The 24960-nt window shown below is 38.5% G+C and overlaps 2 protein-coding genes across 4 annotated transcripts in view; one reads left to right on the top strand and one right to left on the bottom strand.

Moving 5' to 3' along the window:
• The window catches only part of zmp:0000000926 (uncharacterized), a 41326-nt gene extending 27612 nt beyond the window's left edge, over nucleotides 1–13714 (top strand). For all 3 annotated transcript variants that reach the window (XM_058410407.1, XM_058410405.1, XM_058410406.1), the window contains 2 exons: nucleotides 7891–9396; nucleotides 10979–13714. In XM_058410407.1, coding sequence (XP_058266390.1) covers nucleotides 8038–9396; nucleotides 10979–11515 — 1896 coding nt within the window. In that variant the 5' untranslated portion in view covers nucleotides 7891–8037 and the 3' untranslated portion in view covers nucleotides 11516–13714. The remainder of the gene's footprint in view (nucleotides 1–7890; nucleotides 9397–10978) is intronic.
• Nucleotides 13715–13861: 147 nt separating this feature from the next.
• Nucleotides 13862–24347, bottom strand: irf10 (interferon regulatory factor 10). The gene is made up of 9 exons (XM_058410408.1): nucleotides 24214–24347; nucleotides 23821–23994; nucleotides 21364–21553; nucleotides 20249–20301; nucleotides 18217–18259; nucleotides 17642–17752; nucleotides 16900–17286; nucleotides 16184–16302; nucleotides 13862–15633 (listed from the first exon to the last, which is right to left on the bottom strand). The coding sequence occupies exons 2-9, from the start codon at nucleotides 23992–23994 to the stop codon at nucleotides 15541–15543; spliced, it is 1170 nt and encodes a 389-aa protein (XP_058266391.1). The 5' UTR covers nucleotides 24214–24347; the 3' UTR covers nucleotides 13862–15540.
• Between the last annotated feature and the right edge of the window lie 613 nt (nucleotides 24348–24960).

Here is a 24960-nt window from a genome sequence, read left to right as displayed (position 1 = left end):
TACTGATTTGATCACACTTTAGTGCTGTATTTTTATAAAGAGACCTTTATTTATTTATATATTTAAGGAAGGAGTCTCCAGTGTCAGTGCTTTGTACTGCAACAGATAGAAGTTTCAGTTTTTCACCGCAGTAATGTTTTCATGGTATATGAGTTTAAGGTAATTAGTCTGGTGAGGGAACAACCCTTTTTTTCACCATATCTACTATAATGTGTGTGATAACAGGAAGTAACTTGATTTTCCACAACATTAAATGTAAACTATATACAGTGTAAAAAAATATGACCAAAAAATGTGTCAATCATTATCTGCCAAACTGCTATAATATCAGAGGACTAAAACACTCTGAGGTTTAAACAGTAATGATTTGTCATCGCCTGACTGTGTTGTTGATGAGGTGTGGCCAGGAAGTTTAAAAACAGCTGGTTTAAAAACAACGCAACTTAACGTTTAGTTAGTGTTTGGAATATCAGCCATTTTAAGAAATCGTTCTGTCTCAGAGACAGAAAGAAAAGTTCTGTCTCATATGATATACTACACACTGTGCACTATGTTTGGTGTAGGAATTTTAGAAGGGTCGTATCGCCTCGAATGGAATGTTTAACGTTTTTTACTAACAGAAAGTACTCATATTTAACGAGTACATCAGAGGGACAGCTCATGTTGGACATTTTGGGGGACAAAGTTAGGGAGGCCAGAAGATGGTTTGGACATGTTCAGAGGAGGGAGAGTGAGTATATTGGTAGGAGAATGTTGGACATGGAGCTGCCAGGCAGGAGGCAAAGAGGAAGGCCAAAGACGAGGTATATGGATGGAATAAATGAGGATATGAAGCTGGTGGGTGCAATGTTGAGGATGCAGAAGATAGGGATAGGTGGAGAGAGATGATTTCGCTGTGGAGACCCCTGAAGGGAAAAGCCGAAAGAAGAAGAAGACTAACAGGAAGAAAAAGCCGTTTCTCAGTCGATGCAAATGATGATGTCGAACGCATCAATTTTTAAAAAAGGCCGAAAATAAATTTAGAATTAAGAATAATTTAGGAGCATAGAATCTACTAGCACTGCTCAACTGATCCAACCATCTTTCAGGGTAAGAGGTGGATTTACATCTAGACTCTTCTCTGTTCTGGCACCGAGGTGGTGGAATGAACTTCCCCTAGATGTCCACTGGCCATCTTCGGGAATCTGAGAAAAACAGACCTACAATATATAAAGCATACAAATGATTAAGAGTAGTAGTCCATGTAATCACAACACTAGCAATATAAGCACACATTCAAAATATATGCATTGAATGAATTGAAGCATTGAAACTCACACACAACCACATACCCTACACACACACAGCTATGTAGAACTTATATATACAAATACATCAGTAGAATTAGTCAACTCTGCAAATATGATGAATAAAAGAGAAAGCAATACTTACACATGATGAAATTATCCAAAATGAAAAGTAATGATACGCTCAGAGAAGATCCGTTCAATATGGTGTCTGAGGCGAGACTGCAAGTCCCAAAGAGGGTTTTCTCCCCAGCAAAAGGGGTGGGGAACATGCAATTGGCTGATGGGACTGAATATTAGGAAAACATGAAACTGAAAACTAGAGGCCTAAAAACTGAAACTAATGGTTGTCGAAAATCAAGAAAACCAAAAACAAAGGGAAATGAAAAAGCAAAAATCTGAACATAGTGTAATATAGAATATAGAAAAATATGGGAGGAGCATCATGAAATCCTATATATTGAGGGGATTTTTTGGCATCATTCAGATCATTCTGGGAAGTTTTGATGAATTGATCTCAGGTTGATTGCTGACTTTTTTTGCAATAAACTCTATTTTTGCTTTTCTCATTCACACCTTCTGTGAGTATTCTGTTAGCTTATTTTCCCTGGAAAAACACATCTACCTATGCTTACTATCTTACTAGATCAGCAAGGAAGTGTCTTATTTTTGGAGAAATGTCTTCATAGAGTGTGTATTCTGTATCGCACAGTATCTCGAATCTCGAGTCAATTCCATCCCAATTAGACGCGATAAAAGTGCAAATCTAGTGCAACGTAGCCGACTTCATTCTGGTTTTATCTCAGGTTCTGGTACAACACTCATTTTAGTAGTAGTGGTATTCGAAAAAGATTACTATTTCTGTATGTCTGTAATAATATTTTTACACGTCTCCCATGAGATTAAACAGCAGTTCATCTACTAACATGCAGTGAGTAAAGTTTGACAGCTTGTTTTTCCTACAAATCTGGACATTTCCATCACACACGGCCATATGATGCTTTATTTTATTATATTCTCTCTCTCTCTCTCTCTCTCTCTCTCTCTCTATCTATCTGTCTATCTATCTATATATATATATATATATATATAGAGAGAGAGAGAGAGAGAGAGAGAGAGAGAGAGAATAGTACTGAATCTTTGTATTGTGTTGTATGAATTGTATGAATCATTTTCCCAGCCTCTACTGTTAGATGAGATGATATCTAGAAAAGGTTTAAAGGTTGAAGTTCAGGTTACATACCTAGAGTTGTCATTATAAAAGCTCCTTTAATCAGAATTAAAGATTGTACACTAATAATTTCTTGATTCTTAAAGTGTTTAGTACAGATAATATGACCTGCGTATGGTGTAGTGGTTAAAAAGAGGTTTTTCAAAACCAACCATGTGTCTATGGCTAAAACGATTACACACTGACACAAGAAACAATAATTTCCCTGGAGAAAAGTGAAGAAAAACAAACACATAGACGATCCAGACTGAAATAAAATCATCTGGTAACACCTGGAAACCATGGCTTCACCCCAGGCTCATGTGTAAAATAAGTCCTTTCCAAATAGGGCTAGTGTACAGTGTCTCTCTCAATCTCAATCTCTCTCTCTCTCTCTCTCTCTCTATATGTATGTATATATATATATATATATATATATATATATATATATATATATATATATATATACACACACACACACACACACACACACATATATTACACACACACACACATATATTAACACTTTTTAGCAAAGTTATAGTTAAGTTATTTTTCAAAAAACTTTAAGAATGCATTTGATGAAAGAAGAAAATTTTGGAAAAGATAAAAACATATGGAAAAGATATTAAGTGCAATTATATGCATTTTACAAAGAAATGGCAATCATGTGGAGAATGTTTTATATAGATTTTTATATAAAAATATTATTTTTTCCTATGTGTGGAGACTTCTCCGACACCCTGTACTTTAACTTGACCCCATATTGTGCATTTAACTTTGTTAAGACCTAAAATTGCTTATACCCAATATCTGGGTCTAAATGTTTATTAAGTTCCAAGTTTAAAAGAATTGACTCAAATAGATCGATTCCCAGTGAATCACAATATGAGAGCTAGTGTTTACGTACATATATATATATATATGTTTTAAGGGTACAAAAAAAACTTTCTAAAATGCTTTTTGTACATGTTTTTGGACATAAAGCAGCACCAAGGATTTATTATAAGGGCTTCAGGGAGAAAAATCTGTACACTCTGAGCACCTCTGACTGTCCTTTCAGGCAGCACAGAAAATCAATATGTCTAGTAGATGAGTACAGACAGCAGCATTGTAAATCTTTTTTTTTATTTATTTATTTTTTTCTTTTAATCGACAAAGCCAAGTGTCACACTGACACACTGCAGCTTTAACACCTTCACTTTAGTCTTTGGGAAATATCACCCACCTCTCACTCGAACAGTTCAGATTTAGAACTGCTGAAAATGAGGGTGATTCCCATACGCTAGCGAGTGATAAAAGAGTTCTTGTCAGAATCTGTGGGAAGTAACAGTCAGTAAGAAAACTTGGGACGGAAGAAAAGAGTTTTTGTGAAAGAGAACAGAATAACTTTTTTTTTGTGTAGCCTGGTTTGTAGAGACAATACACCGGAGCTTACGAATAGCAATAAGTATAAGTTATAACAATATGTTATATGAGCGATGTAGTTAAATTTACACTTTATTTGCTTACTAAGTAGATCTAGTGTTGTTTCTTGCGTTCAACAAGATAAAGAAGTGCACTTCAAGGATCCGGATGATGCACAGATTCACCATGCACTTAATGCTTGCAGCTTTGCTGATGTAGAGGAAGAGGAGGCGGGGCTACCAGGTTCTGGATGAGAAATTTCAAGATGGATGACGACATTCTTACGAATGTCTATTAGATCAGGTCATGTTGTGCTTATTTTGTAACATTTAAAATAATTCAATGTATTCTGATAAAGCTAGCATTGTCAAGTTTTATTTGCCATCGACTGGGAAACAGTTCCATTTGAGATGATATGAGATGTTCCCTTATAAATTTCATACACAAGATGACAGAGTGCATGGTGTAAGTGCACAGTGTGTAGTATGTCATATAGGACATCTCCCAACATATTCCCAAGCTAACATTAGTGATTCTTGTAAGATAATTAAATAGTGTGTGTGTGCGCGTGTGTGTGTATGGATACTTATACATTGCCACTACACTTATCCAAGCATGTGTTTACCTCCATTCAATACAGGATTGTTTTTCCAGTACAGAGAATGCACCAGTATGGGCCTGGAGTTAATATTACTAATCGATACATTTAATATATCAATAATGTAGTGTATCTTATTAAGAAAGTGATTTGGGGCTTCAGACATCAAGTTCCAGTGTGAATACATTTGGCTATATTTGTATATGTAAATTTGTTCATGGTTGTGACATCACAATCTTTCAGAATCCAATACACAGTATGTTTACTACTTGTTCTTTTCTTATTTTTAAGTACAAACCAACACAAACCTCATTAATATATATAGTATTGATAGATCTCAATATCTAGGATTAAATATTAGTTTATTTATTTTAGAAGAGCAGCAGTACCATTTGTACGAGCGAGTGCTGCCTTTTACCCAGAGCCCTTGGTGGCACAGAAGTGAGGCAATGGCACAGAAATGGCTTCATAAATAGGGGAATAAAAATGAAGCCAGAAATAGAAAAGCCGAGCGGAAATATGACTGCTTACACCGGGGCTTTACTCATATTCATTACAAGAAAGCGCTGAGCATTTTCACTACTGAAATGACTATTGTACTACAACACCAACATATTTAATTATAGTTATTTTCACTTTGCACCCTCACAAATTTGATTCACATAACTTCTTAAGTAAGAGATAGTGAGAATGGGAAGACGGTTTTATGGCTGTTTTCTTTTCTAAAACAAAACAAATTAAAAAGTCAGATCAGCATTACTGATAGACAGATGAGGTTTTTCAAAGCAGTGGTTCATTAAAGAAATTGCAGTCACAGGCCGTCAGGTAAAGTGTTATGAGAAACACAAAAAGGTTCATAACCTAAAGTTATGTAGACTGAGTAATTTCTGAAAATAACAGTGGTCGCTTTGATCAAAATCAAAGCAGTGTGTGTTTCTTAGCTGACTGTGGCAGTGTGTGAAAGCAAACACAGAGCAAACCTCAAAATGTGACTAAAAACAGATCTGATAACATTTGTCATACACTTTCCAGAGACTGATCATCTAAATATCCTGTTTTTCGAATTTTATTTCGATTGATGTACATGTGCTCACTTTTTTTTTTTTTTTTTTTTTTTGCTGTCGATGGTAATTGGAACAGTTTGGTTAAAAAATAAATAAATAAATATAAATGCACACGAAAGGTAATGAATCAGACGACACTTTTTGTTTTGTTTCATTAGTGTTGCATTGGATTAAGGATTATAATGTAGAGAACATTTTTTGAAAGTACTTCTTTAAGGATTCTATGGATCATTTTCTGAGGAAAAGTTTAAAGTATCTACAGGTAACCCTGTGCCAATGATAGCTTCGGATTCCTGTTCTTAGCTGATAGTAGTGAAACCCGATGTCTTTGTTTGTAGCTCATCTACTTCAAGCTTTGTGGTGTAGTGATGAGCTGCTTTACTGCTCATCACGTTTGTAAAGAGTGTTTATTTGAGTTACAGCATCCTTCCAGTCCGCTCGACCAATCTGGCCATTCTCCTCTGACCCCTTAAACAAGTTTCCACATAAAGAGCTATCGCTCATTGGATGTTTTATGTTTTTCGCACCTTTCTGTACAAGCTCTAGAGGCGTATGTGTGAAAATCCACACGATCTAGTTTCTGTACCACTCAAACTAGCATACTTGGCGCCGACAGCCATGCCACGTTCATTCAAAGTCATTAAGATTACATTTTTTTTCCTCAGCCTAATGCCTGATGAACATAACTCATGAGCTCATGGCCTGTATCCGTGTGATTGTATGCGTCGGATCACAAGTGTTCCTAATAAAGTGGCCGGCAGGTATCTCATATCACAGATGATGAGTTTGTTGATTTAAAGACTTTGTGTGTGTGTTGTGTGTCTCAGACTGGTATCCCCATGTAATCCCCTCACACACATACATGTTCTCTCCCTTGAATGTATGGGCTCAGTTTCCATGGCGACAGCGGCGGCGCTGTAGACGGAGGAGCAGATGTGGCGTTGAAACATCAGAGAGTTTAATTTAGAGACATTAGAGAAACTCCCACACACACATTCACACACATTCACACACACACACACACATTCACACACACACACACATTCACACACACACACATCGAGCAATGAAATGAGAACACTTAACTCCCTCTGTCTGTCTGACTTTCTCTCTTTTCCTCTTTCTCTCCGTTTCTCTTCCTCTTTCCCCACACCTCATATCTTCTCTCTCATCTTTTACATTTCTCTATCTATCTCTCCTTACCTTCATTCTTTCTATCTTTATCATTTTGTCTTTTTCTCTGTCTCTCCACTCTTCCCACCCTTATCTATCCCATCTCTCTTATCCCTTCTTCTCTCATTCGCAAAATTCTCTCTATTCACATACGCTTTGCTCTTCCTCTACCTCCATTTCTCCTTCCTTCTACATCTCTCCTTCTCTCTCTCTCTCTCTCTCTCTCTCTCTCTCTCTCTGTCTCTCTCTCAATCTCTCTCTCTCCTTTCTCATTTCGCACAAACTCCCCCGCACACCCTGTGGCGAGCTTATGGCAATCAGGGGTGGGTGGTGAGCAGCTCGTTCAATTGCTACGGTAACGGTGACTGACAGCTGGACCCAATGGTGTGAAGTGTGTGTATGTGTATGTGTGTCTGTGAAGGGTGTTCGTGTGTGTGAAGTGTGTGAAGTGTTCCCGCAGATGGTGACGACTTGTCGGATTCCCACTTTGCTTCAACGATCCGAAGAAACTTATCTGCATTTTTCCTCTCCGAAGAGCAGGCATATTGCCTCCTGTAGTGTGTGTGTGTGTGTGTGTGTGTGTGTCAGGTATGGATTTGTGTGTTTGTTAGCACATTGTTATTGTGGGAATCACATGTACGTTATATTTAGATCTGTTCAGAGACTCGAGTATTGGCTGGATCAGTGATTTGGCCACTTTATGATTTTTTTTCTACAATATTCTCTCTCTCTCACTCTCTCTCTCTCTCTCTCTCTCTCTCTCTCACTCTGACACTCTTACACTTTTAGTCACACATTGCAAACTCTGGATGGAAAGTGTTTCATTAAAACCCTCATACACCAGACCTGTATAACTGTGACTGTAAGAAGTGACCACATAAGCACAGTCAGGGAGCCTACACTGAAAAGATGACATTTTGAAGGAATAGTGTATGTGTTTGATATGTAAACTTCTCCTTGTCCCAAAGGTAATCAACCAGCAAAGAAATGACTGGTGCCTAAAGTTTCCTTCTTTAGTGTCATCACAATCACTTCGGTGACATGTCTAGAAGCTCAGATTTGCTCATGTCTTTTCTGACACATTATGCACTGGGGAAAAAACACATATAATTGATTTCTCTCTCTCGCTCTTGTTCTCTTTCACTTTCTCAGGTGAGGACTTCTGAGTGCAGGTCCGAGTGAATTGTGATCTTTTGCGTGATGCTGTTCAGCCGAGAATCTTGTCACCATCCGGACCCTTCGTTCTCCCCATCAGCCCATGTGACCTAGTTTTGGCCCCTCAGGCCTGGGGGAGACCCCATGAATCCCAGCCTCCCCCCAAAAAAGCGCGAGTCCCGGCAAGGCTCGTCGGAACAGCGCCCCCCGGAGGACGAGTTCAAATACCCGGCGCCGATTCGACACCGGAGACACCACCATTCCGAGGGGCGGGAGCATGAACCACGTGGCGACAAAGAACTCCTTCCACCACCTCCACCTCCTCCCCAACCCCCACTTTCACACCTTCCATTCTCCCTATCATGGCAGCTGCCCTACCATTCACCACTTCACCACCCATACCTTTCTGGCCAGGTGAGAGAAAGACGTGGCTCAGGTTCACCTTCCTGGAGAGATGGATCAAGTGCACGAAGGTCAGAGGGTGAAACAGAAACGGCAATCCCTCAACACTCTCGCTGGCTACGAGGAGAAATCAATTCCCTTGGTTTGCATCCGTCCATGCCGATGCCTACGTACAAGGGCACTTATGCAGTTGATTCCAGGGACATGTGGCCCTATTTTAGCCCTACACGGCGAGACTATGCCTCCTCTCTCTTCCCTTCATCCTCCTCTGCACACCTTTTCCAACAAACATCACTCTACCACAACGATTTTCTCTCAGAAAGCAGGCTCAGGTACTCAGGCAGGAGACCCAATGGTCTTGATGGACAAGGTATTAGATCAGAATCCAGTGGAAGAGCAGAAAGTGGGAATGACTCTCAATCCAGAGTTGGCAGTTCCCACTCAAATGGAAGGAAGAGGAATCAAGAAGATCTGGTAGGGCGTGATACTAGGAGGGTATCCCCGTCCCAGACGGGTCCTAATGCACATTCCTTCCATCACAATACAGACAGGGACTCTCTGGCAATCCTAAAACCTCCAACTCCCCACACTTACACCTCTGAAACGCGAAAGACAAAGGCTCCTCATGAACCTTGCACTGGAAGTGCCTCCCAATCTGGAGCTCAGATCTACTATGCCCTGGGGTCTATTTACTCCTCGGTTCACCATAACCCTCAGGCATACCCCAGTTTTAATCCCTCAGGTCCTCCTCCTTCCCCTTTGAGGAACTCCCAGCACTCCCCTCATGGTCAGCATAATAACCATGGGGTCCATCAGGAGCGAGAACTTTCACCAGGATCCTATCGACCTTCTGTTTCAGTCCTCAGTGGTCCTCACCCACCAACAAGTGCAGTCCTACCTCATTTTGCCAAGGGTTCACTTATTGAGTTGGCCGGTGGCCGTCTGAAAAGGGTGGAAGAGTTACAGACAGAGGATTTCCTGCACAGTGCTGACACCACACCTGAGTTCCACCTGAGTACCTGCACCATCCTACTTATCTCACCTGGACCCACTGATGGCTTCAATCATCTGCAGGTTTTGCTTGCCGACCGCAACACTCAGGTCAGTCCTGTAGGATCCAATGGCACTAGAATAGACTGACAAATGTTAACCAGCCAGTAAGAGTGTTAAACCAGTGATCGTAAGATGTAACCCAATGGTTTGCATGAGGTTTTCAAGAAAAAACTCTGTTCTCAGGTACTACAGAGAACCTTTCAGGGACCTTAAGGCCTTACGGTTCAACACCCAATGGTTTGCATAAGGCTTTCAGGAAAAACCTTGGTTCTCAGGTACTACATAGAACCTTAAGGGGGATCAACCAAAGAACCTTTTGGGGTAGAAAACAAAACTATAGAAGCAGTGTGCATTCAGGAATTGAAATGTTTTGTTTTCTATTGTGAAACGTTGACTCTGTTGCATCATGTTCTAGGTGGATATTGTGTAATTTTTCTTGACAAAAGCATTATAACATCAAGAACAAAATCAATACCTTAAGATAAACAAATCTAGTACACCAGATAAACTGTTAAACTGATCATACAGCGTAGTACCCTTGCTCAGTTTGTGTTGCTTCCACTCTTTTGGCCTTCAGTGTATCTCTAGAGGTGATTTAGTTGCATTTGATATCAATGAAGCTCTTTAACCTTTATACAAGTGTGCTTGTTCAAATTCTTATGAATATGCAAGCATAAGCTTATGCTACTACACAACTTGTGTTAGTGGCTCTAAATCTCTCCAGCGTTTCCAATAAACTAATTTCTTCATGCTCACGTGCTGAATGATGACATTTTACTTCACATATGAGTAATCACATGATTCACATCTGAAATGTACATAATACGAGGCTTTGTGTATTTATTTTTTTACATGGCCGTGTGAAATGTGCTTGATTTTAGGATTTCAGAATTACTAATTAGCTTTCTGATTAAAAGGAGAAACCTCAGCATGGTTCCGCTGTATATTATTTACAGGTTTAAATTAATGAGCTTGACATCATACTGGATTTAATTTGTATTCACTGATTTAGATGTGTAACAGTAGCAGCATCACTGAATATGGAAACCAAATACAAAAAAATAGATTAAAAGGATGAAAATGAAAAATGAATTGTATACATGAATTAAAGATCCTAGGCTAAAGATCATAGGCTAAAGTTAACTAACTAAAATTAAGTTAACTGAACTAAATCTCCTGAGCTATTTGAAGTTGCTGGGATTAGACTTCTCTGAGCCGATCCCAGGCTAAGGTTCCTATGATACAGTTTCTGGGCTAAGGTTCCTGAATTTAAGTTCCTTGTCTAAGTTTCCTCAGAATATCAACCCGATCTAAAGTTCCTAGGCTGTTTCTAGGATACTTGACTATACCATACTGAGCTGAATTTAAATACATCTGGTTTATGTTCCTGAACTAAAGTTCATGGGTTAGGGTAAGAGTAATGGGACTTGGTATCTGGGTTTAGGTTTCTCAACTATCCATCATTTCTGTGCTATGCTTCCTTGACATCCTTGACTAGGCTAATGTTTCTGTGCTAAAATTTCTACTTAAATTTCAGCGTGTAATTTTCCCAGGCTAATTTATCATGATTTCATTTTCTACAAGTACCAGGCAAGCTGATTTGTTGATTTTCTTGGCTTTCACTTGGCAGGAATTGCTCACGGTTTTGGAGGAGTATCCATTTTTCGTGCGGGACAGAGGCTGGTCTTCATGCAGTCCTCAGAGGAGCGCCGATCTCTACGGCCTCCACTGCCGCCAGCTCAGTCCAGGAGACGTCTGCTTGGCTTTGACCCCGACACCAACCTCATTGCCCCCGACGACAACGACAACCCTCACACCAACCCCCAACTCGCTGACCCCACTGGCCACCATAGCCTCCTCAGTGACCTCAACGATGTCCTTACTGAACTCATCGTTGACCTCGTTACCCCCAATGATGACCTCGCCAATCCTGACACCCACCTCGCTGCACTCATGCGATCGCATTTCTGCAGGATCAGAGACCAGCACACACAGATCTGACAGAACAGCTACGCCCCTTGCCCCTTCGCTTCTGTCTGATTCCCGGCGGGAGATCCAGGATAAACCACGCTCCCGAAAGAGACGCTGGTCCGCCCCCGAGTTGCATGAAGGAAATAGGAGCTGCACAGATTTACCTCAAGGATGTAAACGAATGAGACAGCAGTAAGTCCTCATTTAGAGTCTGAGTTGACCAAGAAGTGTTTTTATTTCATCACATGTCAACAATTAATACAGTAACCCTCATAAAATCCAGTTTTTAACAATAAGAAGGATCTGGTTATATATGATGAAACAAAAATCACGTGAAAGAGTGCAATCTGAGTGACATCGTTGGTCACTAGTCCCTAGTCACTTGTTATCAAAGCTAAACTTATTTTAAAAACGATTTAACAACATTGTTAATGCTAAACGCCGTATACTGCGATTATGACATCACATTCATTGATGGAAATTCTATGCATCTTTAATCAGTGTTAGCCTGATGTCATTCATACCACTGGAATGTCTCTGTTCAGATTGGTCAGAAGGTGTTTTCTAACAGCAGCTCTGACAAAAACCAGAGCTTCAAATCACAGCTTATGTTACACTAATATTGCACTAGCAGTTTGTATTTAGGTAAATCTTAAATATTTGCAATATATACTTTGCAAACTTGTTGGCTATTTAGTGTGGGTTAAGAGGAAGGAAACACTTCGGGAAAAGCTGTTAGTGGAAAATAACGGACTTCATCACACCGCCATGTTGATGGTTAATTTTAGATGTAGATTTATCGCTTCATTTATAATTTGAAGAACGTTTTTCTCTAAAATGAATGGTAATTCAATGTGAAAGTTAACACTTTGTTGGCCAGGATGGCTTCGGGAAACAAAAAAAAAGTGAAATCACTTGAATTAGCTGGTGTATTTTAGAAAGAAAAATTCTCAAATTATAAATTTCAATTTGAAAAAACTGAAATTAAAATGATCAATTAAATTTATCACTGTACCAAAAAAACGTGGTATTTTTGCATTCGAATTTTTTTTTTTTTTTTTTACATTTTTTAAAATGTTAATTTTTTAAATTTTATTTAAAAAATATCTGTGAACGTTTTCATCCTATATAAGTGACGGGTAACAGGACAACAAATAAAATATTGCTTGTGAGGTTAATAAGTGATGAAATACGAACACATCTTGGCAGAAACATTTGCACAGAGAGTTCACGGAGTCATGTGAGGACGTTAAAAACCAAACTGATCATTCGTGACCTCATGGATACTTTGGAAGAGCCATATGTGTTTTTGTGTTTATTGGTTAAAACGGGTTCGGAAAGGAAGGACAGAAGGAAAAAAGAAAAAAAAAACAGCAACAACAACAACGCAATGCTAGTGATGCACAGTCAGACTTTCTGTCTTTTGAGACAATCAAACTCGCCTGTTGTTGACGCCACGTCTGTTTTCGGTGTACTTTTTTCTGCAGGGTATCTCTTTTCAGTCAGTATTATCAAGGAAATAATATTGAATGGAAAAAAAGACTATATAATTATATGAATAGTTCTATATTATACAGGTGTTACACATGAATATGCTAAAAAAAAAAAAAAAAACGACAACAAATATGACTAACATTAATGGTTACCTTTTTTTTTTTTTTTTTTTTAAATTTCCCGCAATGCAGTTTTCTTTCACGCTTCTAAACCGAGCCTTGGCTCTCGAGGTGAATGTACACAGATTTTTCAGCTTTGCAATACGAGGTCCAAATGTGAATTCACCTCAGCATTACACTCCAATGTGTGGGTAAAAAAAACAAAAAACGGAAAAGACACTAAAGGAGAAAAGGAAAAAAAAAAAAAGAGAAGATTCCTGTAGATAACGGGACATCCGTTGGTGTTTTTCCATGAGAAAGGGGTTTAAAGGTGCTAATAACACGTTGGAAGGTGATGCTTTGTGAGTCCACTTGACCTCGCAATGTGCTTTTTTTTTCCCCCCTTCATATTTTTTGCACCCTCTTTATTTTTCTGTATGATATGAGAGCAGGGGAATATATATATATATATATATATATATATATATATATATATATATATATATATATATATATATATATATATATATATAAATATATATATATATTTAAAAAAAAAAAAGAAAAGTATTTTGAACTCAGATACGGGTATTCATTCTTGATCAAGCACACTCTTTCCCTTTCTTTTTCATTTTTTTTCTTTCTTTTTTTTGTGGTGGTGTTATTTTTCCAGAAAAAAAGAGGATCGTTTATTTTTTTTCCTTCCTTTATAAATGTATAGCTATAAAATTGTATATTTTTAACACTTGTGAGACTGTAAAACAGTGTTCGCTAGAAATAAAAGAATGCTTTATAGATTTAAACGGAGTCCGATTTTATTTTTTTATTTTATTTTTTTATTTTTTTAATGAACCTTATTACCCAGATTGTAACGCAAATGATGAATAGAATAAATACACAATATGACAAAGGTGTTAGAAAAATAATTTCTGATCATCATGGAAGCAAAAGATTTTTCACAGTTTTTTAGTTTACACATTATGATTTACAGGAAAACTAACAAACAAAAACACAATCAAGAGTACATTCTGAAGCTGAAAGAAAGAAAATAAGAAAGAAACGCAGCATCTTAACGACTTGAGACACAACTGCTACAAAAGTGTGATACCTGAACAGAGACTCATACAGTTAGCATCATGCTAATTCAACACTGCGTTTATACCACATTGTATGCATTTTGTTTGTTTACTAAACAACGCTGTAGCTTATTTTAGCTAGTGCTAGCTGTGTTTATATTCCTAATATGAAATGGTAACTACCTCAAGAATAGCTGACTGAAAAGTTCCAAAATTCCCACAACAACTAGTCAAAATTAATTACTATAAGGTTGACGGTAATTTTTACGATGTTTCCTTTCGTTCGTTCTACGACATTTTACTTCACATATTCTTTCAGAAATAACAGGTAAGCGGTTACAGTGTTTTAACTTTGCATTAGCTATGTAGGTTTAACAGGTATTCTAGTTCCAAACAGGTATGCGACATGAACAGGTACGCTAGTACAACAAGCGACAGTGAGCACAAGCTTCACCTAGCACAAACTGTCTCCTATTTCTTTTACAATGTTAGATAATAATTTAAATATGTGAAGTTAAGTCCTGCAACATAACAAAGCTAAATCATTTTAAACTTTTATATTCAGTATTCAACATTGACATTAAAATATTCACAGGTTTCTCTGAGAAAGTCAAGCAATATGTTCTGCAAAAAGCAAAAAAAAAACAAAAGTGACTTTCCTCAGAAAAGCTAACATGCTAACATGGCCAGCAATAAATGGAAGCTAGTAGTTTTTTTCATTTATGTATATATACATATATATGTATTGTCAGCGATTAGCATAATAGTATATGTGTACTTTTTGCTTTAGCAGCATTAGCATTTTTATTGCTAAATCAAGCGCTCCTTTAAAAATTAATGTAGCTAACATAATTGGCATTCAATCAAAGCTAGTCCTCACAATTAGCATGCTTTCACTAGTATACTCGCTCAGTGAAGCCATGTTAGCATGTTTTTCTTTTTTTTTTTAACAAAACTTGGTACAAAGTAATTCATAGCATTTCATTTTCATCCCTTATAGTAAAGTAAAAAAAAAGAATTAAATAGTATTAATAATATTAAATATCTATTAAATTGTTTATATTAATAATATATTTATATTCATGTTTAATCGTTAAAGTTATTTTATATTGGTAAGTGAAATATTATTTTGAAGGAGCACTGTCCAAACATGCAACACAGGCTACAAATAGCAGATAAATAGCAATTGTTATTAGCAAAATGCTAATTGCTTGTTAGCTATTTGAGGAAATATGACTGCTGGTAACTGTGTTTGTTTATGCTCATTGACGCTGGTAAAATCTATAAATTACTGATAGTATGCTACATTTAGCATAGCATGGTGCGAGTATGGCTGCTTCTGAGGTAACGCGGTAAATGATGTTATTTTCATTCTTTTTTATTATGAATGATTAACTGCTCAAAGGTTGCAACAAGATAAAAAAAATGTTACAAGAAAAAATATCTTTGATGTGCAGCCGGTAGGCTGTGTTTTATATACAGTGGGGTGGGGGGGGGGGGGGTTGGATGGATGGGTGGAGGAATGGAGGGAGGGATAGATAGAGGAGTGGATTTCATTTCTGTGCTTCTGATTTCAGACTGAGATTCAGTTCAGAATCATGCTTCTGGAGACCCTCAAGCAGCTCCTTAGCAAACAGGGGCACCACCTACACACACACACACACACACACACACACACACACACACAGATAATATGAGATGGATGGATGGATGGATGGATGGAGAAAGAAGACAAAAACACAAATTAGGAAGCTGATGTGGACATTCACAAACTCACAAAGACAGATAAGAGAGATAGAGAGAACATGAAGAAAGATCAAAAGAAAGAGAAAGTTTAGATAAGTGAAGGAAATAAAAATAAAATGAATGATGGACACAGAAAAATAGAAAAGAATGAAAGAATAATGAATAAAGACATTAGTACATGAGTTCAGTTGCTCTCTTTGTGCTGTGGCTCCCTCTACTGCTCATCTTAATGTATTACACACACACACACACACACACACACACACACACACACACACACACACACACACACACACACATATATATATATATATATATATATATATATATATATATATATATATATATATATATATATAATGTGTACACACATGGTACTACATGTGTACACACATTGAAACACTATTAGACATTTACACACACACACACACACACACACACACAGCCCACCTGTGCTGTAATGAGTTTTTTGCTCCTGGGTTGGTTATTGTCAGGAAACTCCTCTCCAAAGCACAGGTCAATCTCATAGCGAGGCCTCGGACCCCCTGCCTGCAGGTGCTGGTGTAACTCTACACAACAATCACACACACAAACACACATAATTATAATATGATAAAAGAAAGGTGAGAAAAGAGAAGAATGATGTACAGATAGAGAAATGAGAGAACTCTTGACAGAGCAGCTCTTAAATCACAGAGCAGGACAGAATCAGACAGACAGCTGTTTTCAGAGAGAGAGAAAGAGAGTGGTAAGACAAGGACAGACAGAATGACAGACACAGCTGCTCTTAGAGAGAGAGAGAGAGAGAGGCAGATAGAGACAGAGCTACTTCTAGAGAGAGAGAGAGCAAGAGAGAAACAGACAGCAGACTTTCACACAGAGAGAAAGAGAGAGAAGGAAAAGAGAATGAGTAAGACAGACAGAGCTGCTTCCAGAGACAGAGAGAGAGAGAGAGAGATGCGCTCTCAGAGACCAGAGAGAGAGAGAGAGAAAGAAAGAAAGAAAGAAAGAAAGAAAGAAAGAAAGAAAGAAAGAAAGAAAGAAAGAAAGAAAGAGTAAGACAGACAGTAAGAAAGAAAGAGAGAGAGAGATACAGACAGCTGCGTTCAAAGATAGAGAGAGAGAGAGAGAGAGAGAGAGAGAGAGCTGGTGTTTCTCGTCCTCACCCTGCAGGAAGGAGTTGATATCGAGCAGTTTGCAGGTCTTTTCTCTCTCCAGTTTGTTGGGTTGGTGTGTGTGTTGGGCGAGCGGCCCGTCCCAGTACACTCGTCCCTGACAGAAGCGTTTGATGAAGACTCCGTCAGGGGCGACCCACACTAACACTCCTTTCTCCAGGTGGGGCAGCAGGCGGCTCATGGCCTCTGCGATGCCCGGCGGGAGCAACAGAGCGTCCAGCCGAGGGAAGGACAGCGTGTGAGCTCCACACGGCCCGTAAATCCTCTCGTTCCCTACCGGCGCCGAGCCCTGCAGGATAAAACACCCCTCTGGTGATGTGGTGATCAGTTTGTGAACCAGCTTACCATGATAGAACACATACACGAGGAGCCGGAAGTCTGTAAAACACACACACACACACACACACACACGATATTAGCTTTATTAAGTAAGCTAGTGTAAAAGCATTCTGTTATAGAAAAATAATCAGTGATAAAGCGGAGGTATTATTTTTTCTAATTAAATATTTCTAATTATTATTTTTATTAATTAAAATGTTATTAATTAAAATCGAACCAATCAATTAACATTAATTAGAAACAAATCGTGCCATCCCATTCTGTTCTTACATGTTGTGTTTACATTTGAAGAAGTATGTCATTTGAGACCTGTGTGTGTGTGTGTGTGTGTGTGTGTGTGTGTGTGTGTGTGTGTAATGTGCCACTGAATGAAATGTGTGAAATATATATTTACCTGAAATGGGACACCATGTTGTTAGCAGAGTGACAGAAACATTCGCAGGTCTGTCATAAGTGCCAACATTGTTATTGGTGTAGAATTCTAACCTGGTCTCTGCTGGTCTCTCTACACACACACACACACACACACACATTACAACTACAATCTACTTTGTTTACATAAGAGATCATATTATAACAAGCAAATACAGACATTTATTTCTGCTCTGTCTCATTAAATCACACACACACACACACAAAGCAAGTCATGTGTACACACATTGATACACTATTAGATATTTACACACACAGTAATACATGTGTACACACCTTGATACACTGTAAGACATTTAAACAAGAGTATTAGACATGAGACATCTATATACACACACAGTAATACATGTGTACACACACTGATACACTGTTAGACTTACACATAGATTGTTAGAAACATGTTAGATTTACACACACACACACACACACACAGTAAAAAGATAGCGTCATGAGGAGGTGGGATTATCCAGAATGGCTTAAGCAACACCTTAAGACACCTCAAGACTCTGTGTGTGTGTGTGAGTGTGTTCTGCTAACCTCCTGATACCCTGCTGTTATTTGAGTTGTCGTGTAACACAGCCTAAAAATAGAAACATGAGATGGTTAGAATTCGTCAGATCACATGTTTTTCGGTAATAAAAGCACACTGAACAGTAATTAGATTTATTCTCCTCCACACTTTGCATTTGAACCAAGCTTCGATTGACCCAACCAGAGACACGTGAAGCCTCAGCTGATGTAATCAGGTGTGTGTGTGTGTGTGTGTGTGTGTGTAAATTACAGCCTATTGTTTTTAAGTACCACTGTATCATTACAAATAACTGATGCAGAGCTGAGTGGATCATTTTACATCTCTATATTCACCCTGAAGATGGCAAAGTCTACTGTTTAACAATCAAGAGCTTTCTTAATGAAATTATTTACATTAACTAATATGCAGTTAACTTATATGAAATGACCATAAATAAATGAAAAACATTCATTGTTTTATAAGAAGACTCATGATGAGAGAGAGAGAGAGAGAGAGAGAGAGAGAGAGAGAGATTGACAGGAAGACAGACACATGATAGGAGAGACAGGATGAGTGAGACTCACTATGACGGACACAGGAAGATAGATTCAGGATGAGAGAGACAAAAGTTTTAAAAAGAGTTCTTTCTGCATTTCTTTCTTTTTTTCTTTCTGCATTACTTTCTTTGATTAATTGCCTATTTTGAATTAAAGAATATGTATATAATCAGTGCCATTAGGAGATTTCTTGTCATTTGTAATTGTTGTAGCCAAATTTCTTGATTTTCTGCAATTTCTTTTCTTCTAAATTTCCAATGCAGCTTGCATATACACCAATCAGCCATAACATTATGACCACCTGCCTAATATTGTGTTGGTCCCTCTTTTCCTACCAAAACAGCCCTGACCTGTCGAGGCATGGACTCCACTAGATCCCTCAAGGTGTGATGTGGTATCTGGCACTAAGATGTTGGCAGCAGAAACTTTATGTCCTCTAAGCTGTGAGGTGGAGCCTCCAACTTACAGAACTTTTGATAGATACTGAGCACTGCAGTGCAAACTACCATGCACTGTGTGTTCTGGCCCCTTTCTATCAGAACCAGCATTAACTTCTTCAGCAGTTTGAGCAACAGTAGCTCGTCTGTTGGATCTGGACACACGGGCCAGCCTTCTCTCCCCACATGCATCAGTGAGCCTTGACCACCCATGATCCTGTCACCGGTTCACCACTGTTCCTTCCTTGGACCACTTTTGATAGATACTGACCACTGCAGACCGGGAACACCCCACAAGAGCTGCAGTTTTGGAGATGCTCTGATCCAGTGGTCTAGCCATCACAATTTGGCCCTTCGTGAAACTCGCTCAAGTCCTTACACTTGTCCATTTTTCCTGCTTCTAACATCAACTTTGAGGACAAAATGTTCACTTGCTGCCTGATATATCCCAGGTACCTGATACAACAGGTGCCATGATGAGGAGATCATCAGTCTTATTCACTTCCACCTCTCACTGGTCATAATGTTATGGCTGATTGGTGTATATTTACAAGGAAGAAAAAACAAATTAGGTTTTAATGGCAACACAAAAAAATCATGGATCAAAGTTTTTTGTGTTGTGAGTAAAACAATTTGTTTGTTTGTTTTTTTCTTCCACTGGTCAGAACTGATCATTAAACCTCACTAAAGAGAGTAAGAGGCTTTTGCACTGAAACAAACCGAGCTCTGTGGTTGAACTGGTTAAAAACTGACTGAGAAAATGCTGTAAAGTTCAGTAAAGTTTACAGTCTGTTTCTGTTTCTGTCCGTTTGTCCTGGCAGAGATTATATACCGGTTCTGTCCACTAGGGGTCAGTAAAACACTTTCCGTCCTTCTTTAAGTTTCACTTTCACATGCAGGGAGTTTAATGTCATCGTGTAAATACAACCTACAGAACGGGGATTTCCAGTGTGTGTGTGTGTGTGTGTGTGTGTGTGTGTACGTGTGTGTGTGTGTGTGTGTGTGTGTGTGTGTGTGTGTGTGTGTGTGTGTGTGTGTATGTGTGTGTGTGTGTTTATTTTTACCTGGCCATGAATTTCAGTGGATGTTTTACCCTTTATTGAACTTGCAGCAGATTCTGAAAGACAGAGCGATTCATGATGAGAGAGAGAGAGAGAGAGAGAGAGAGGCACATGATAGGGGAGACAGGAAGAGAGAGAGAGAGAGAGAGAGAGAGAGAGAGAGAGAGAGAGAGAGACAGACGGAGCTGGTTTCAGAGAGAGGGGGGGACGAAAGAAAGAGAAAGACAGACAGTCTGAGATACAGAGAGTTTCAAGATGAGAGAGAGACAGAAAAAGAGACTCATGACAGAGTAAGATCTATGATGAGAGGGGAAGAGATATGAGAGAGAGACAGGGAGAGAGACAGGAAAAGAGGTGAGACTAATGATAAACAGATTAAAAGACTTGCTATAAAAGTTTTCATTTCTTTCTTTCTTTCTTTCTTTCTTTCTTTCTTTCTTTCTTTCTTTCTTTCTTTCTTTCTTTCTTTTTGCATTTCTTTTTGCATTTCTGCATTTGTTTTGTACTTTCTTCATTTCAACCTTATCATTTTCCCCCATATTTTTCATTTTCTCTCATTTTTGTGTTCCATTCTTTCTTTCTTTCATTGAGATTTTTACATCAAATTGTTTTTTCTTTGTTTTGTTTTTTTGCTCTTTGCCTCTTTTTTCAATCACTTTCTCTTTCTCTCTCTGCTTGAAGCCTTCCTTCCTTTCTTCCTTCCTTCACTTTGTTCTTTAATTTCTGTTCTTTGTTCTCTCTTGCTCTCCTCTCATTCTTATGGTTTTGCAGGATTCAAGATTTTTAAAACTTAAAGCATGTTGTTTTTTTTTTTTATCTTTCCTAAATGTCCTTCGTTTTTCATTATTTCCTTCCTTCATCTTTTTGTTTGGTGGTTTGTCTCTTGTCTTTTTTTATGTGTTTTTTCCTCCTCTCTTTATCTTCCACACTCACAAGACATCTTCAGGAAGTCCACAGTGGCTAAAGTTAAAGGACCGATTATGTGACATGTTAGAACAGTGTGATGTCATTTCCTGGATGTGAAGTGATGAGATTTATGCTCAGTAAATTTCACAGTGGTGTGTGTTGTACTGAATGTGTGTGTTGTACTGAATGTGTGTGTGTGTGTGTGTGTTTACCTGTGTTTGTGTGTGTATCCTCCACTATCCTGTACACCTTGTATGGTTCAGAGATGTCCAGTTGGCTGCGTTCAGAAACTTCCTGGAACTCAGAGCTCTTGTTGAGGGCGCAGCGTAGCCGAGTCTTCCACGCTGAGGGGTCGGCTCTATCACGACCCTCACGGTACTTCCCCTTATACACCGCCCATGCCTACACACACACACACACACACACACACACACACACACAAACACATTTAGATGCATAAGCATTTAGAAATACACCCAAGCAGAAATGTGCAAAGACATCTAAAGCCACATACAGTTAGCTAAAGACACACACACTCACACACACACACACTCACACACTCACACACACACACACACACACACACTCACACACACACACACACTCACACACACACACACACACACTCACACACACACTCACACACACACACACTCACACGCACACACTCACACGCACACACTCACACACACACACTCACACACACACACACTCACACACACACACACACACTCACACGCACACACACACACACACACCCACAACGTGCATTCAGCCATTACATTGCAGATGGAACAAAAATGTTGATGTTCGCATATACACACTGAGTCACACAGCAGACACACACACGGACACATAAATAGATAAACACACACTCATGCAAAGGTGTGCAAACACACACACACACACACACACACACACATATGTAGACACAGAGCACAAGACACACACACTCAGACACAGACACCCCATACCTATGGATATAGATGTACTATATATATATATATATATATATATATATATATGTATTATGTTCGCATATACAGACTGAAGTACACATTCAGAAAAACACACACACACACACACACACACAGTCAGACACATGCAACACCTCATACATATGGATATAGATGTAAATATTTATGTTCACATATACATACTGATAAACACACACACACAAACACATTTAGACCAGTGTGCACACAAACATATGGAAATACACACATACATGCTCAAATACACACACAGCCATATACAGACTGCTATATACTTATGTAGATGATCATATACGCACGGATACACACAAACACACGCAAATAATATTCATACACACACACACACACACACAGTGGGCAAAATCAAACACATTCAGATTTGTAGACACAATCATATGAAAATACACACACTCACATGTGCAATACACATGCAGACATACACACACCGATTAATGTACTTATGTTCACATGTACACACTGACACACACATTCACATTCACACATGCAGACAAACACACACGCACACACACAGTAAGCAAAATCATGCATGCATTCGCAAGTGCAAGCACACACACAGATATAACACACCCATGCAATGGTGTGTGAACACACACACGCACACACACACAGTAGGCAAAATCAAACACGCATTCACATGTGCACATCAAACATGTATTCACACATGTGCAAGCACACACACACACACACACAGCCACATACAGATGAATAAATGTATTTAATAATAAACTTTTTTACACCCATATTTAACTCTTTTAGACTTTTGAATTCATTTATTCACTTTCTTTCTCTTAATTTGTGCGTTTTAACAATGAAAAAGTCGAATCGAAAAACAAAACACATGACAAACACCTCCATGGATGCTGTAGGTGTGAATGCCACAACCTGTTTAACCCTTTATCCTTCTGTTTATCCAAACTGTCATGCATCAACCTCAACACACTCCATTCAGCACTGATCTAAGAGTTACATGAACAACAGAAAGGCATTACATCAGTGTTTATGTGTTAATTCTAGCCTGTTCAGATCCTGTATCAGCTTCAGTGCTAACAGTTTAAACGTTTGCGTGAAAGTAAAAGTTAAATACGTGATGTAGCTGTAGAAGATTCGGATTTAACACACTGTGATTTTTGTCAGTAATAAAGATCAATCTGAATCATGGCTGCGTGTGTAAGTGTTAAAGTTTAGCGTTAATGATTTTATTTTAATTTAACGAAACATAAACATTCAGTTTAGGAATTAAATCACATTATTTAGTTTACTAATTCTATTCGAACAAATGAAAATAATCTAGCTTGAACGAACTCATACACAGGCCAATTAACTTAAAAAAATGTATCTGAATTTGATAAAGGTTTAGTAAATGTTTAAAGAGTTTATTCAACAAAATAAAGCTAATTAGGGTTTATTATAACCTGCAGTCTAGGGTTTATTCGAATGCGACGGATCGATAATAAATCTTTTTTGTTAATTATTCCAAAAATGTTAATTATGACAAATAATTCACAAATCTGTAGAGAAGTGCAGCAAGAAAGGGTCAACACTTCTAATAATTCTACACCAGATTGGATTACTGATGAATTTCTGTCAAGAGAAATTTATAAAGAGAAGGCACAATTCACAGCACTTTATTCGAACCATAATGATAAACGAGACCTTAAAGAGCGCAGCGTCCTCGTTCTGCCTGTAGTCCTGCTTAGCTGCATGTTTCCACGGGATTTTAAATAAGGTTTTCTCCTCGTTCTCCCAGCTCAGTCCTGCGTAGTTGCCGCTGTCGATCTGTGCGATCAGCCATTCTCTCAGACGCATCGGACTCTCCTTCTGCTCCATCTGTGGGGACATTAAACACCCAGATTAACGCCATCCTCTTCACTTCTTCTACACACAACCCGAGAAGGATCTGGAAAACAAGCTGTCACATGACCTCAGGCACAAAAGATCTTTCAGACTCTTAACTTTTTATTTCTTTTGTACTAAATAAGTCTTTAAGTAGTAAATGACAGAAGTGAGTTAAAAATGAAAGGCTAAAATGTTTTAGAGAGAACTTACGGTTCGTCTGAGACTGAAGAGTGTGTGTTAAAATGTGCACTCGAAAGTGTGTGCAGGCTCAAAATGAAAGAGAAAGCAAGACAGGAAATACTTTCGCTTTCCTCTCTGATATCACACACACACACACACACATGCAGAGAGGGAGAGAGAGAGAGAGAGCACATTTCAGTGTGCTAAAAACAACTAATTTTAACAACAATGAATAAATAATTCATGAAAATTCCAGTGATGTAACTTCCCACAACCCTGTCTGTTTTGTTCTGTCTGTGTTTAGTGTTCAGCACTGAATGTCTTTGTCCTGTCTCACTCCACAGTGGTGGTTAATATGGAAGTAGACACTCAGGACTTTAACAATTTGTAGTGTTTCAGAACTATTTCTGTTTTTTCCAAGCCTACTAGGGGTGATATATTCATTAGAAAAGTTCCAGAAAAACAAAACAGTTCATTTTTTCCACACAAATGTTTCAAAGTAAATGTTGATCTCAAACCCATTTCTGCTCTCTGAGATGTTCTCCAAGTGCTTGTTCCTCTAAAAAGCAGCTCAGATTTGATCTTCACCCAGTAAAATTCTGTGTAAGGTTCTCCAACAGAGGGAGAAACACACGTCTAAAACACACCGAAAGCCGACAGACTCGTTTTAGAGCAGACTCACAGCCTGAACATCATTCATTTAATGTCTGACAAGTGAATGTAGGGGAAAAAAGGGGGGGTTGATGTGGTTGATTAAAGTGTGATTATGTAATAAAA

This window comes from Hemibagrus wyckioides, linkage group LG15 (genome assembly GCF_019097595.1).
Source record: "Hemibagrus wyckioides isolate EC202008001 linkage group LG15, SWU_Hwy_1.0, whole genome shotgun sequence".
Lineage (NCBI taxonomy): Eukaryota > Metazoa > Chordata > Actinopteri > Siluriformes > Bagridae > Hemibagrus > Hemibagrus wyckioides.
Note: the sequence above shows the minus strand (reverse complement) of the source record. Positions and strands in the feature narration are given on the sequence as shown.